The sequence below is a fragment of the Tachypleus tridentatus genome, chromosome 6 (genome assembly GCF_004210375.1).
Source record: "Tachypleus tridentatus isolate NWPU-2018 chromosome 6, ASM421037v1, whole genome shotgun sequence".
NCBI lineage: Eukaryota > Metazoa > Arthropoda > Merostomata > Xiphosura > Limulidae > Tachypleus > Tachypleus tridentatus.
This window is the reverse complement of record NC_134830.1, coordinates 16694902-16712371: the sequence shown is the minus strand read 5'-3', so window position 1 is coordinate 16712371 and position 17470 is coordinate 16694902. Positions and strand designations below refer to the sequence as shown.

The 17470-nt window shown below is 31.6% G+C and overlaps 1 protein-coding gene across 4 annotated transcripts in view; it reads right to left on the bottom strand.

Annotated features, from left to right (window-relative positions):
• Positions 1–4294: 4294 nt before the first annotated feature.
• The window catches only part of wcd (U3 small nucleolar RNA-associated protein 18 homolog wicked), a 39205-nt gene continuing 26029 nt past the window's right edge, over positions 4295–17470 (bottom strand). For all 4 annotated transcript variants that reach the window (XM_076503467.1, XM_076503466.1, XM_076503468.1 and 1 more), the window contains exons 9-14: positions 15766–15866; positions 9518–9608; positions 7114–7237; positions 6067–6241; positions 4988–5127; positions 4295–4466 (exon numbers count right to left, since the gene is read on the bottom strand). In XM_076503467.1, the coding sequence (XP_076359582.1) occupies positions 4442–4466; positions 4988–5127; positions 6067–6241; positions 7114–7237; positions 9518–9608; positions 15766–15866 (656 nt within the window). In that variant the 3' untranslated portion in view covers positions 4295–4441. The remainder of the gene's footprint in view (positions 4467–4987; positions 5128–6066; positions 6242–7113; positions 7238–9517; positions 9609–15765; positions 15867–17470) is intronic.

Sequence of the window (17470 nt, the reverse complement as noted above, 5' to 3'; positions counted from 1 at the left end):
AATCCCCGTCACAACAAACTTGCTCGTCCTTTCATCCGTGGAGACGTTATAATGTGACGGTCAATCCTACTATTCGTTGGTAAAAGAGGAGCCCAAGAGTTGGAGGTGGGTGGTGATGACTAGGTACCTTCCCTCTAGTCTTACACCACTAAATTTGGAATGGCTAGCGCAGATAGCCCTCGTGTAGCTTTGCACGAAAGTCAAAACAAACAAACAAACATTAGACTGTCTGACATACGATTGGAGAAAGAGGTATTTTCTGCATCCGACCCTTCTGGGTATATACTTATCAACATACCATAAACATTATGTGTATGTATGCATGTTATCAATTTTCATTTGTCATCAAATGTTTAACAATAATTTTTGTCCATTATTTACTTGTTGCATGCAAGTTTGGGATTTATTAGTTTTTATACTACTATAATTACCTATTTAAAATTTAGTTACAAAATACAAGGATTTTGACCATTTAAACATTTTATTATTATTAACTTAGGAACACATTTATTACACTGCTGGAATAACGGTTCTCATCAAAATATTGAGTTTTTTTTGTGTTTTTTTATGAAGTGACACTAGGGACTGCTGGATGTAAAATTCTGTTGTTAAGCGCAAAACTACTGTATGAGCTATTTACAATCTGTCAGCCGTAGGTATCAAAACCCAATAGTTTGGGTATAAAAGAGTTTTGTTTCTGTTTAAGCCTTGCATAAGTAAATCAATAGCGTTTCCAGTTTGGGAATTGTATTCTGAATCGCCTAGGCCTGCAACATTGGCGAACGCTAGTTAAATGAATTTAAAAAATGTAGAGAACTCCTGTACGTGGATTGTTACCTGTATGTTAATGACGTTATGAAGCTTACGGAATACATTTTCTGTGTAGTTTTACGTATATCATGAAGGAAAATATGCGGATGTTAGCTTGAGCATTACACTCTAAACGGAAAGGTACATGTAATTATATACAAACAGCATATGCATTGGTTGAGCTTCCGTTGTTTGAAAATATTGGTGTGATTTCTTTAGCCAAAGCTTAAATAACGATGTTTGCGTAAAGTAATAAATATCCACTTGAATTTCATTTTTAAAAACAAATTGCAACGACCAAACACATCTGAAAATCATCTCATGTATTTCTAACGAAATGTCTTCGGGTAAATTTGTAACATTAGTGACGACGTATCAGTTATACATTCTGGGTAACTTAAAGAGACCATGTTTAAAGTGGCATATGGAACTTTTTGGTTCCGTATAGTCTACTTTCACGAAACAGTTAATAATCAGAATAATCAGACAAAATACACGAGACAGTTTATAGAAAGTACTGTTAACATTTTAGACTCAATTTAATATCATTCACAATTTGCACAATATCGTGTTGATGGTGAAAAAAATACTTATTTGGGCAATTTATTAAATTCGTCATTTGTCAATAACGCGATTTTTAACTCTTCATATAAATCCTTGTCACTACCCATCACTTGGTTACTGATTAAAACAAGCACCCAACGACAGTTCGTGCGTTTTTATAAATTCACGACGAAGTCATGTAAGTTAATGAATATGGAAAGTATATAGTGACATCTAACTTATTATCATTGAGATGCATAATTTTACCAGCCTGTTCTAACGATACTACAGCTATATGCAAGTAAAGTCCTAAGATAAACCAACCAAAAAAGCACATTTCACAAATATAAAGAAACAAGTTTAACACGTTCGTTAAATTTTGTGTTGCCTTGTACAATATATATATTTATTTTAAACACAAATGGATTATTTTCACGTGATCCAAGGAATGAATACAAGCCATATAATAAAAACAAGCTACTTTATAAGCAACAGAAATTAATTACTGAAAAAAGCAAGTTTACTCAAGTTTCATTGAGAAAGAACGCTTTCTGTAGTTGCATTCTGTCGTGCTGAGAAATGAAAAGTGCAGAACATACGATTCCACCAGAAGATTAAGTCTAAAAACAGTAAATATTATATTTACTTGTAGTATAGTTTAAGTTTTTGTGTTTTGTTTTTGCTTTTAAATATTTTTCATAAGTTCATATAATTTCTTTATGTTACTGAACTAATTTCATCTGAATTTAAGCTTGAAAGGGAATGCTTATAAAGAACTACAAGAAAACAAATTTGGTATTGACTAATATTGTGATCACAACCAATAAATTCATGGTTAGTACTTAAATTCTAACATGCACACTGTAAACAAAACTGAAATTTACTGGTGTCCTAGAACACAAAGAATATGGAACCAGTAAACAATCACACTCTTACATACCCTAGTGTGCAGTAACACAAGAGCTAAGGAACATCAGAAGTTAGAGCTCTCACAAGATTTATATCTGCACAAGTAGTCAACAAAAAGATGTATCCTGTATGTTTCTTTAGAAGGAGTTCCGGGAAAGTTCTCTAACTCCATCACTAAGATGATGCATAGTTAATACAGCATGTTTTATAGGCAAGGTAAACATAAATTTACTCTTAATGCTGGTCCAACTAATTAAAATGCATGTGATTTTATTCTTACAATAATTTCATATTCAAGATGAAGTGACAGAATATAAAGACTGAGGTTGATTAACATCATCCATGAAAATAAAATCAGCAAAAGATCCAGTGGATACCTTTTCCTTTATAATGTGCAGCAATCAAAACAGTACTGCCAGTGGTCTCCACACAAACCTTGAATTCTTCATATACAAATATCATGGAGTTGGAATATCATTCTACACAGACAGTAAAGATCATGGAATTTAAAATAAAACCTGTAAAATGTACTGGACACAAATGGTGTTTATATCATTAGATCTGGTCCTGACAACACTACTTAATATTGTTAATAAAGTAGCAGTAGTCTTGGTTTTATAGCAGAGCAAAAAAGAAAAACTCTGACTGAAAGAGTGTAACCTATTTCTCATCGATTATAGTGTGATTTGAACCACAATAAATTACTGGAACTGTCCAATGTGTTTCAAGTATCAAGACAATCTCGCTGGCCCATGTAAATAACCAACATTTCATTCCTGGCATTATGTTGTACATTCTCTATTATTACTAGTTCTCTTGTATCTTGTCAACAACTTTTTGTTTTTTGGTTATCTCTAATCTCAAGCATGACAACATGTCCATCTAAGTGTATGTGACTAAAGGAACTATTTTATTAATGTGAGATTAATTCAGGAAGACAAACTTATCACAATATATTTTTCAAAACATCACCCTTAGTTTATATAATTTTGTCCAAAAAATTTTAAGAGACTCATATGATTGTAAAAATTCACTACAATCAAATAGTCATTCTGACATGTGCAAATGTAAACATACCACAGTAAGTACAGCTATCAGAAAACTACTTTGTACTTATTAAAGAAAATGTTACTTTTCATCAAATTCAAAAATTAAATTTTAAAATCTTAATTTCTAATTTATTTCATTTAACAGATTTTTCAGTATAGTTTAAAAAAGCCTTAAAAATAACTTGTTTTTAACATTTTATTGTATAGCTTAAAATCACAAGTATTGAAAAGATGCAATTTGAAATGCCAGTATATGAAAGTCAGCATAAATGATTTTTATGATCATTATTCTTTCTAAAAATAATTACCATAGGTAATTCGTACGTAGTTCGTCACTTACACATCAAAAACGAAATCAATACAAGACTCAAGTTTCATACCTAAATATCCAATGACTTAGAGTACATGCTCACATTTGCTTGCTTTAAAAAGTAAAGAGTAAAAACTTTACTGAATACTATACGAGTTATCTTGAATATGCAAATTAAATTTATTCTGCTTGCAAACGTATAAGAAAAATGGTTGTCATTTCTGCAACATTACATTAATTCAAACATGGGAAGTATGATTTTTTTTTTTAAATTCACATTATTATGGTTTCACAAGACGTTTAACACAAAAAGCTGAATATAATCTGTATTATTATGTTTATGCAATTTTTCCTCTCTGTATCAACAAATTTCAGTTTAGAATTTAAACTTTCATATTTGTTTGGTTAGGTAGACATGCAACTGTAAAGTCTAAATTTAACTTGAATATTATAGAGAACAAATATTCTTTCACTAAAAGTAATTTTCTATTCTACAAATTACTGTTACTAGAGGATAGTATCAATATTTTTTGATACTTTATATTGTGAAATCAAAATTACTAGTCTATTGTTTTGGTAGAACAGATTAAAATTTTAGTTTTAGTGTCAATTTTGACTGGGTATGTAATTTTTTGTTATATTACCAATACCAAAAAATATCTAGAGGCTTATAAAATTTAAATAATTTTTATTAAAACACAAGTTTTTACACAGATTTTGGCTATCATGGGTTTGCATTAGTAAATAATAGGTAACAACAAATTGACCCAACATTTAATAAAGTTCTTTATATGTTGTGCTTTAAAGATGTTCAAAAACTTCAGTAGTTTGAATAGTGTTTTAGTCTGAAAAAAAGTAAAAATTGAAAATTAAATATAATTTAAGTATTTAAATTAAACTAATCATCCAGTTAGTTTACTTAAAATCTGTTAAGCTTTGAACTTTTCCTACATAGAAAACAGTCTCTAAGAAAAATCTACAGAAGACAGTCATTACACATACATTTTTAAGCACATTTAACAAGATCTAAAAAGTCTCCTTTAACTTTAAACCTTGCACAAATTAAAAATCACAAATTAATAAAATTTCATTTGTTTGAATACATAAATAAAATAACTTAATATATACTACATTTATTCACAAGTTAATTGTCTTTGATGGAAAAGCTTGTATGTTAAATACAGATGTAGAAGAACACATATTCTGGAAAACATTTATTTTTAAAAATTCTGTAAAATATTTTTCCCAAAGGCTAATGTAACCTTGTAATCAATATAATTTAATTTTTAAAAATACAGAATTTATTACTCATGTATCACAAAACAAAATCTTTCATGCAGAGTGAAAACTAGGTGAATTGCCATACCTGAATAAAAATGCAGTTCCTTTGTTATTGCCAAAACACATGTAGCCACTATTCAAGGAAATATCAAGACTGTTTACTCGATTGAAATTATGATGGAATAAAGGGAAATTAGAAAAGACTGTCATAGTAGGAAAATGAACCTGTTCAGAAACACAAAATAATATTGTAATATTGTTACTAGTTTTGGATTCTTAGATATTTTCATTTTGAACATGTAATAATTTTTCAAAATTAAACTGTATTTACTGTTAAAAGAAAAAAAAAAAGTTTTTTTTTTTTTTTTTTTTTTTAAATAGTAAAAACAAAACAAAGTAATTTTCTGGTTTGAACTATTTGATGCTTCAACAACAAAGCACATACTCTAACTGAAAATTTTCCAGTTGTGTTTAGTATGGTAAATAAGTTCATTTCTAGTTCTTCAAATCTTGTTAGTAATTTTACAGTTTCTCCAAGATTTTTAAAGGTTAACCTCCAACATATAAGCACACACAGAATTGCAGAGTTCAAATCATGCATTTGAAAAGGTTTTATAATAAATTACTTCTACAGTTGATAACAAAGATAACTCTGTTTAATTCATGGTTAATTCTAACTAGAAACAATTGTACGTATAAGAAATGTTTTTATCTGAAGTTATCAACTTACAGTAAACTTGCTCTGTGTAAACTCTTTTAAAACATTTTGACCAGAATCTATGAGTAACCAAAGATTTCATATTTTCCACACAAAGATATTTTTTTCTTGTACATGTGGATATATATATATTTTTTTTTGACACATATATATCCAGGTGTACTTAAAAAAAACATGCATGGCTGAGTAGATGTAAGACTTCCATGGCAAAGGAACACATGCACAACATTCATTCATACGAAATTAGGAGAAACAAACAACTAAATATAGTTTTATTTAATAAGAGAATTATCTGTAACAATTCACCAAGCTTATGAATAAAAAAATATTCCTTCACAAAAAATTGTGAACATTTCACTTATAACAGTTCAGCAAACTGTCTTAAAATGATACTACACATAAGTAACTTGTACTCCAACCACATAATCTTTAGTGAAGAGACTTACCAATTTGACAGCATTATTTTTCAAAAAGGACGACATGGCCAACAGTTCAGAAGTACAGTTAAATTTCAGATTTGTGACTTGAGTAGTTAAATTGAACAAAGTTTTTGTAGGTTTGGGGTTCTGGCAGTTTTCTAAGTTTGAAGTTTCATAAATATTGACCACACCAGTGTCAGATCTGGAAATTAAAACAATGTACACAATAAGTTGTTTTAAATATTGGTTTGCTTTAATCTAAAATTAAAAAAATATTACAATAAAACATTTTAAGTAGTTCCAATGTCAATGTTCTCAACCAATTTTCAGCTTTAGATTTCAAAACATTTTTAGAAAATATCTAAATGATGTAAAATTAGAACATTCTAATGCTTTCTTACTAATTAAAAAATAAAACAATTATATACATTCCTTTGAAACATATATAGGTAACTGTAATATACACAAGACTCGAACCTAAATACTATGTACATTACTTCTTGAATACAAGCTAACTAGGGAAGACTGGTGAATTTGGTACATGCACAATTATTTAAGTATGATTTCCATTTCAAGTTATTACTGACCTGCACATTTAATTAATTTTTTTTATTTTTCTCCAACTATTAACTTATGTGTCTGCAAGAAGTTTGGCAATATGTCTACTAAGCATAGAACTTGGAGAAAGTTAACACATTAATGTACAAGTAGCTAACAGATACAAAGAAAATAAAATTTGACAGAGCTTAACCTGGACCAAACATGTTTATACTTGCTTTAAAACAATCATTTTATTAGCTGAATTACAAGAATTTTATAAGAATTAAAAATATAAAACTTATGTAAAGCATCTCTAACTGGGTAATAGGTAAAAAATATCAACCAATTTAAACAGGAAACATTATGATACTAAAGTAAGTGTATTTTACATAAAATATAGATATCACATATACAGCAAAAACTACTACTTAATGTTCAATATTTAAGCTATAAAAATTAATTATTTTTAGGCCACTGCATTAGCTGTCTTTGTATGTTTGCTCAGACAAACACACTATGCACAGTACTACATACCCTGCTGCCAAGTACTGTTGATTTGGAGAGACAGCAAGTGAAGATCCTTTTACACAACCTTCATCATAGAATCTATGGACACACAATCTTGAGTTCATATCCCAAACATACACTTGACCTAAATCTAAACCAAATCAAGTTACATTTTGTATTAATCAGCATTCCAAAATAGAGGTTAATCTTAATGATAACATAAACGTAATATATTCTGTACAATATCTATAAGAATGCAGCATCACAGAGTAAATCAAGTTCTGTAATTCCAACATGCTCAAGTTGTCCAAATTCTGCAAGTTACATTACTGCCCATTCACTTTGATACATATCACTACTTCACTTCAAAAGGTTAACTTTTAATTTCTTAATGAATATGAGTCATGCCCTGTTTAATAGTTTCTTCAGATATATGTAAGCATATAAAGTGAGAAATAAAGTTCAATGACTTTCAGTTTAATAGCATGTTAACAAAACTCAGCACTTTAATAAGAGTTACATCACTGAAATATATATTGCCAATCAGGACACACTTCAGATCTTGAGTATTCTCAGATCTCAGTGCTTTTCAACTGTTATCAGTCAGGACACAATTCAGGTAGGAGTAAGTGGCCTAATGGTGGATAGAGCGAGATTAACAATTTGAAAGAGATAAGGAGAATAACTTGTCAAAGGGTGTTCCAAACTAACAGAATCTGCATATGTGGACTTCGACAAAAGGCAGATGATTATAAGTATGAAGAGCAACAATTATTGGAAGTTCAAGATCAACTGTGGTAACTCATGTGACAGCAAAATTTAATTGTAAATGGATAATAATGGAATAACAACAGAAAAATAGTTCAGCTTGTCAAAGGAATTCTAAAATAATTAAATTGGGCTAAGTGAATTTTTGATAAGAAGAAGAGAACTGTACAGGGTTTAAGAATTCTTGTGCATGTGCTTAATTTATTGCAAATATATATATTATTTTAAAAACAAGTGGAGTGCTAGCTGGTCATTTATTGTCAAATTTATCACAGACATCTACTGTAGAAGAACCCTTAAACCCATACATTTATATTACTACATACACTACCAAAAAGTAGTTTCTGATGAACCCTCACTGCCAAACATATGTATTTATAAAAAAAGTTACACCTATATGCTTTTTGTCCATGTATAGCTTAAAATCTCATGAAAATATTAATACGTTCATAGGAAATAAAATAATCAATGAAATTTCACACTACAGTTCAACACTTATGCATACAAAGCCAGATTTCCACTTAAGATATAATATTGAACAACACAAACTTGCATGTACAGAAACTGACATCTGAAACATGCTCAGAAACACTAAATTTTTGAACATACACATGCAAATATTTTGAGACAATACACAAATCTATTTCAATAAATTTTACAAACTTGTTACCTATAATTTTATCTTCAGTAAAGTATTAACCTTAAGTACTACTTGTGAGTTCTTAATACTAAATTTGGAGCTAAATTTCTTCTCTACAGATAATATATATCATCTGTATTACATGTAAATAGTTTTTATCCAGATAGCAATACTTTTTTGCAATTCCATTTTCTACTATTTATTAATGGGTGTAATCCTATAATACATTTTCTGCATTTTCAACATTTTTATGTTCAGTTCTCAAGTCTACTGATTTTAACAACACATTTACAAAGTCCTAAGCTATTTCCAATCTTATGGATACTTATAAAATCAAAATATAATTTTAAAATCTATTTACAGTGTCTTTGGAGCTTTACATTCCAAACATTCCATTTTCTCCATGATATAGGAGTCACTTAGGACTTGCATCAAAAGCACCAGAAATCTTATAAACTGTGTATTAACTGTGAGCTACTAAGACATTTGTTAATTTTAATTGTTTTTGCATTCTAGCTACAGAAAACTCTTGTAATAGTTTATTGAAAAACTAAGTCAATTTACTTGTGCTACAACTTTCAAAATTAGAATAACTTTAGACTGTTTGAAAGAAATTTTTAATAATTTTCCATACTAAATACTTAGAAAGAAAATTTTTTGATTCACAGAATCTTTCCATTGCTTTAATAACTATGAACAACATATATAGAGAGTTAACATCTAACATCTGTTTAGTGAATGATAGGAATTGTGCATTAAACAAAATAAAGGTAAATTTTTATTCATACTTTGCATATATTTATCAAAAGTTGCATCCCAAATCATGCTCAATGCCAATTACTTTAATGTAATAAATCCAAAAATACATGAAAATCATTTTCAATATATTACGAAGCATAAAACAATCCAACTTTTGTAAACAAAATATAACTAAACAAACAATAAAGACATTATCCTACCAGTCTTAACAAGACTTAGCATGTCGTAAAATTAATTTAATTATCAATTCTATAATGTTCTTACCCCCATGAGTATACATTTTGGTTCCATCTCGATTAAAGCTAACAGCACAAACCTCTCCATTCATTTTCATACTTGAGATCCATTCCTTTGTCTATTAAAAGAGCATATTCACAATTAGTGTGATGGTGGCATGTTTCATTAAGCATTTGATGCAATAAAAACAATTGTATATTACATATAGCTGAGAATTTCAAATAACAAAACAGTTGCAACAGATTTCTGCTATCAAAACCCACACCTTACATGTATATAAAAAAGTAAAGGCATGATTTCCCTGCACCTGTATTCTTAGTATCTGATATTAGACAGATTAACAATGTAATTATTATATGCATATAATACATGTGATTATTTGCATGTACTGTGAAGTAGTCATACTATTTTAGAAATGTTTATGTAAAAACAAGTTTGTGTTTGTGTTTGAATTTCGCACAAAGCTACTCGAGGGCTATCTGCACTAACCGTCCCTAATTTAGCAGTGTAAGACTAGAGGGAAGGCAGCTAGTCATCACCACCCACCTCCAACTCTTGGGCTCCTCTTTTACCAACAAATAGTGGGATTGACCATCACATTATAACACCCCCCACGGTTGAAAGGGTGAGCATGTATGGCATGATGAGGATGTGAACCTGCAACCCTCAGATTACGAGTCGCACCCCTTAACACGCTTGGCCATGCCGAGCCATGTAAAAACAAAGTTTAAATACCATAATATCAACTAGTCATACATGGGAATCATGAACTAATTCTATGATTTGTTCCCATACAAACAATGCAACAGAGGTAAAAGTGAAATTATTGATTAATTAGTTAATCTCTTAAATCATTTACCCAAAAATTTGTACTGGTCATTTTTTTGGTGAGATGGTGTATAACGTAATATAATGATTTTTCTTTTCATACTAAAAACTAGATAAATACACAATTTGAAACAGCTTTTTTTAACAAACGTAGTTTTGTTTTTTCAATTTTGTTCTGATACAATCATTTTGAAAAGTTTCATTACTAATTATATTCATAACACTAAATGAGTACTGACTTGAAAACTTGCAAAAATCTCTTCCATTTACAGACTTGGATAAACATTTAAGTGAATTAAATGTGAATCAACCGAGTTATTTAAAAAAAATTACAAATGTTTCTAGGAGAGAAACTTGAATTTATGAATACAATGTTCCTGTCAGTTACAGCATATCATGTTTATATTAAAGTAACATATACAACTTGACTGAGACATGTATTCAAATTGACTTCAAATGTTTTTTTTTTTCCCAAATAAACAGAAGCAATTGGAACAAAGAGAAAGGCTAGAGAAAAGTATGTTAACTTTGCTAATTGGGGAAATGATTCAATAAATAAAAATGAGAAATACATGCAAATATGCAGCTGCTTGACAGCTTCCAACTACATCCAATTAGTGTCTAGTTTAGGTTCAAGGAGTAAGTATTTATTCAGCAAATTTAAATCAATTAAATGAAGGACCAACTTATGTACTGGGCATGCAATGTTACTTGATAAATCATAATAGCTCATGAAAATACATAGGAAACATCATGTTCGCAGATGCAAAATCTGATATCCCCAGTGTTTCTTGAACCCAGGCAAACCTACACAAGTTCTAGAGGTCAGCTGAACCTGTGACAGTGGTAAGAGGAGGATAAACCAGAAAGATGGCAGTTTTACATTCTATCCAAAACCTCCATCATACAAACTCTTGGTAAATATTCAATGCTACTGTCTCTAGTTTAATAAATGTATGAAAATAATTAGATTATAAAAGAGAAGTCAGTTGTATAGCTAGTTAGATTTACTGAAGAACTAATAGTCTTGTTAAAAGATGTATTAAAAGAAATTATAACCAGGATGACTAAATTAAACTTAATTATGTACAAGTACATTTCATATAATAGCTTACTGTGTAGTATGTTCAATACAGTATCCAAGTTAATGATTATTAACAGAAGGTTTCATTAATGAACAGTTGTATGCACAGAATGAGAAATTTATTGTTTTTGACATAAAATGTCTTATGAATGATTTTAGAGTAATTGATGTATAGGAATGTTGGAACATTTGTAAATGAAGTCTTATATGTTGTTGTATTAGCAGTCTGAGTCAGTTTCTTTGCTCCAAACACAAATTTCTTTAACTTATTAGGTTGTCTTCCTGAATTTTTTAATAAATTCATTGTAACTTGTGGAAAGTCACTTCCAACAACTAGCCCTCTCGGGATCACCTGTTATAGATATATTATAAAGGTGGGGAGACTGTATCTGAATAAAACAAGTAATGCTCAAAGTAGACTAAGCAATTTGGAGTGACAGAAAATATTTATATCCCTACTAATGCAAGATATGTTTGAATTACTTAAAATTACACAAATTTAAATTTAACTGTTTATTTTTTAATTTTACTAAAAAATAGTCCTGATTTTAATTTAAGACAGTGGGAACAATCCATTCATTAATGGAAAAGCAATTTCATTTAAATACAAAATTATTAGTTAACAAGCTCATACTCATAAGTTAATTTAAGAGAAACAACATCCAAATAAAAAGAGTTAACAAGCTCATAAAAAGTTAAAAACACAAGCAAGTTGGACAGTGTCACCATCTCCAATGATACTGTCCAACATCAGGGGTAAACCCATAGAAAAAAACTTGTCCAAAATGGTGCTGTCGCTCACAGCTGTAATGACAGTGAAACATGGGCAACTGTAACTTGAATGTCACAAATGCCATACATTGGTGGAACAATTCAGGATAAAAGAAAATGAGGAGTTTAAAAACTGTGAACAATGTGGATCCTAATTAAGATAACTTCCTCCCTCTTATCTTAGAGGAACAAGATGGCCAAAGAACAACAGAAGGCTTGATCTGGAACAGCTTGTTACAAATTTGCTAGCTACAAGTTAACTACTAACTGGTGTAAAACCAAAGATCAAATACAGGACCATAATCCACATACAGGATAAGCATGGCTATGATAGTACCAGAGCAAACACACTTAGCCATGGCATCAGTGAGATTATTCCTGCAAATACTGATGTGGCTACGTATCCAGAAAAACTGGATACTGGTAAAAGACAAAGAAAAATGGGCCAGTTGTTTTTAAATGTACATGAGAACAGGGTGAGAACTAATGCCAAGTGATTTCAGAGCCAGTACAGAGCTAAGATAATTGGTGTAAATAGAACAATTGGTGTTCTGCATAGCTCCTACACAATCCAGGGCAAAAAAAATAGCATACAACTTAACAGTGAACACAGAAAATGTAGAGGGGATCCTGTGAGCAACCACCAAGTCACAACAAACTATGGCACATCCCAAAAGAATTGCCCGATTTCAAATCATCCCTAAAACCAGAAGGGAAGAATGGTTCAAAAGATGTTTCACAAAGAGAAGTTGGTAGTTCCAATCAGTAGTATCCTCCTTCCTCAGATGACTCAAAAATTGGTCACAGATGGGGATGGTAATAATCCACAGCAGGATGGTCTGATCAGTGGAGACAGCAATGTCATTCAGTAGCACACCCAACTTAACTAGCTGCACCTGGAAAGACAGCCAATAAGAACTGCAGACTATCTATTCCAAAAGAGCATCTAAAGAAGGAAGACACAACCCACAGTGGGATGTATGGTAAAGACTGAAGTTTACTGGCATATTGCAATGTAAATTTCATATAGCAGAGGTGAAGAGGGGATTCATGGGACTAGCTATAAATTATGGACTGGACTGATAGAATATATAGAGACCTATAGTCCAGTTTGGAGAAAATAAGGGTACAATAGATCCTGAGAATGGAACATTGATCCTTTCCTCAAGACATGGAAAAGAGTACATGGAAGATGTTCAGTGCCCTTGTACACTTGACATGTAGCTGCCTGATGTGAAGAATGAAAGTCATCTTACTGTCAAAGACAAGCCCACAGAACTTTGACTCAGGGACCACAAAAAGAACAATAATCACAAAAGACAGAGTGCAGAATTGGGATATAAACCCTATTGGTGGCAAAGGACCATTCTCAAGAGAAAAAAGGTAAAACCATTTGTTGTGATTGAAAGCATCTGAAACTGTTACTCAAGAAACCTCATAACCTCATGTTTGAAGGCTTATGCAAGATGTGGAAGTTGTTGGCAGAGAGTCCGTTTGCAATAGTAGGAGGAAGTTGTGTAGTGATAGCATTAATTTTGATACTGAAAAGTATGAGAGAGGGACAGTTGGCTTAGTCCAACTTCCACCGAGGCACACGTCAGGTAGCACCGAAAATTGGCAAATCTTCCTCAAAACAATAGGAAAATTATCACTGCCTTATGGATAACTATCAACCCTTCAAAAAAAGTGATAGAAAGATCAATGACAGTAAAAGATCCACTAGGTGCATGAAAGTAAGAATAAGAACCAGTATTGAAGAGAGAAAGGTTGTGATCTGAGAGCATATGCATTATGGAATGATCCCTCCCCATCAATATCACCATCACCCCAAAGGGGATTATGTCCATTAAAGTTTCTCAGGATTAAAAATGGAGATGACAACTGTTCAATGAGACCATTAAGGGCTTATTGATCATAAATCTCTTTTGGATATAGGTAGAGAGAAAAAACAGTGATGATATGACCCAAGGAAATATATATGGCTACTGTCATCAAGAGTGTATTGAGTGGCAGAGACAAAGTGGGCACACATTGATCAATAAGCAGCAGCACCACTCCATGCACTTGCCAATCACACAACCTGTTATTTCAGTATAAAGAAAACTGCCAAAATGTGACTGTATTTGTAGATTTCAAAAATGTTTCCTGTAAGAAAAGATACACAGGATGATAGGAATCAATCAAAGCCTTAATATCATCCAGATTAGAACACACACATTGACATTTCCACTGTATCAAATTGATCATTTTTACTTAGGTAGAGGAGAATTGGGTGACCTTCCATGGATCCTGCTCTCGTTTGAGTGGGCAGGTCTATGTTAGAAGACACAGAGTTCAGTGACTGAGGTTATTAATGAACAATCATTCTGCATCTCCAGATCAAAGAATGATAGAGATAGGAGTGCATGTTAACTTGGCAACTCGATTATCTATTGATGTCAAAAGACTCTTCAGATGATGCAAAAAGACTGTAACAGAGGTGCAGAAAACAGTCTGCACATCTACTGTAGCAACTGAATGTAGTGCCTCTGGCTAAGAAAGGTTAGTACAAGATCAAGATGTGCAGAAACAGACAGTGGAAAAATACTTATCATTAATTACACAAATGTACATATCTTTATCCCACAAGTTATTTTTGTTGGAAAGCAACATATTGCAGCACCTAAAAATTACACATTATTTATAGTTTACATATTACGTTGTAAAATGTGTCAATAACGAACAAAGAACACAATGCTTGTAAGAATTTTCCAATAACAAATAAAATATTAGTATTAATGTTTAGTGACAGGTTGTGTAAAAGTGGTGTTATTGTATTTTTGAATTAATTATTTTAGTGTTAATATATTTTGACTATCATATATAAATTCCTAAACTTTTACAGAAGAAGGAAATGTATTGCCTAAAACAATTATGGTTAATCTTACATTCTTTTTCTTGGAAAAACATTTAAAAATCCAGATCAGGTTCACAACTATTTAGCAGTGTACTCTCAGAAGAACTAATAATCAATAATACAAGAACATTCTTAATTAAGAAATTGAAGTAAAAAGTATTTATTTTGATAAATTTAAAAGTTGGATTGTATATAGAATTTTAAGTTTTGATAGTTGGTTATTTTTCCACCAAATAATTTGATTACTATCTAGGATAATGAAATTAATTTTTGTAAAATCTCAAGAATGCATGATCTGGTAGTCATCATATTAGTATCTGACTGAATACACCTATCTCTTAAAATAAGTTTTAGCGATTTAAGGATAGAGAACCAACATTTGTTATAAAACAGTAGTTTTTCTCAAAACTGGCATAAACAAAATCTTTCATATACAAGGCACATTTCTCAATCATCAGACACAAAGTCATCATTGTCCATTGTACAACTGTAATTCGATTTTAGTCAACTGAAATGTTGCCTCACTGTCTTGAGTGAACAGCTTCACAGACTTAAGTTCCTCCATAAATATATATTTTTAATTAATAGGTCAAATTTATCATGATGTACACTTAACCAAATAAACCCTGCACAAAATAAATTAATAAGCTGTAATCTAATAAACATAACTATATGTAATAGTAGTACTGTACTTACCCTTGTTGTCATAAGATGAATGTTACCATATCGACCATAGATTACAATATATTTTCCATCTGGTGACATCTCAAACTTCTTTATATTCATATGGTCCATACCTGGTAAAATATAAAAGTTAAAAACCTTTCTTAATTTCGTTTTGGTGGCATAACTAACAAACACCCAATTTTCTATGCCATGCAAAAATAACCTTGTACTAAAACTGTGTAAATAATAACTAATATATGTTTCTAATTTCAATAGGATCTTGCTTTATTAGTTATTTCCTGCATGGCATAAAAGTTATTATTTTCCTATTTCTGATTAGCCTTTTCGTTTTGTTTCGTCTTTATATGTAAATTTGTTTCAACACATGACAAGCCTTCAAACCTCCCTCTGTTGGAATCCATAGTTCTAACAAGTCTCTCATGTAAGTCGCTATGAGCTACCACCAAACTATTACTTCAAAATCTGGCATAAGAAAAGAACACTAGAAGATAATGGGGAGAAAGGGTGGGAAGTGGTATGAGAGGAGGGAAGTATCAGAAATGCATTTTCATTCAGGAAAATTATAACTTCTAATATTGTACTCTCTCTCTGCTTACAAGGTTATCTCAAACCCCACACTGAATTGGAGGAAGGATCAGTGCAAAGGAAAAGGCTCAAAGGACACCCCTTAATTGAGAGGAACAGTTCTGAAGATCTGAGAAGGAACACCTTGCTAAATCTGAGTTAGGCATCTCTTTGTTATGAAAATTGTAAAGGTTAAGAGAACCAGACATGGGACACCAAGAAAGAGCACATCCATATGGGAGAAGATGGTGCAATAAAAACCATAAAAGAAGAATCTTTCAATCTCATGATGGAAAGTGGATAAGAGATGATATGCCCCAAGGTGTCCAGTGGCTAGGATGTTATGGACCTCCCTTCAATAAGCCCAAAACCTCACTCTCTTGGTACAGACATCCTCATAAAGGTAGGATGAGAACCTATACCATCTTCACATCAAGTCCCAGAGTCCAGAGAAGACTCCAAGAACAAAACAGTGGCTTAATGCCACAGACCTTAGAACATGCACTTGACCCTCCCATGATAGTAAACAAACCCAAAATGACCCACAGCTTCAAAAACCTCATAATGAGGGAAAACCCATGACAGAAGCAGAAACATGTTCCAAAAACAGACTTAGCTGGCAAGCTCGTTCCCATGCTTAAGGTCCACTACCATATGGTGAGGATTTTGGTCATAATGATAATAGAACCAAATGAAAAGAAGCAAACAATCTGCAAAAAGGAGGGAGAAGAAATATAATTGCTGGAAAGATGAGAAAAGCTCTCCCTGAGAGTATCAGTGATGATTTGTATATCAGCAACTTCCTGGAGAGCAAGATGAAAAGGGAATGGTAAGCATAACTCCAACCAACTTTCTGAATTTTGTCCTATATGACTTTAGAGATAGTTGCAGAACAGATGCTAGTTGTGAACTTAATTCAAGATTCCTTTTGGCTTTGAGGTCTGACCTACTGAGCAGGGGCATGGGTACCCTGAAAAGCAATGCAGTTAGAAAAGGTGAGATACTTGCAAACGGTATCCAAAGCTGTTTTTGATCCTTCTGTATTGTTAGCAGGCTGGGGAATGCCATGGATGAGGATACCACAGGCAACGTGCTGAGGTTTATGGTACAGAACAAACAGTTGTTTGGATAATGCCATCAGTTATTTCTT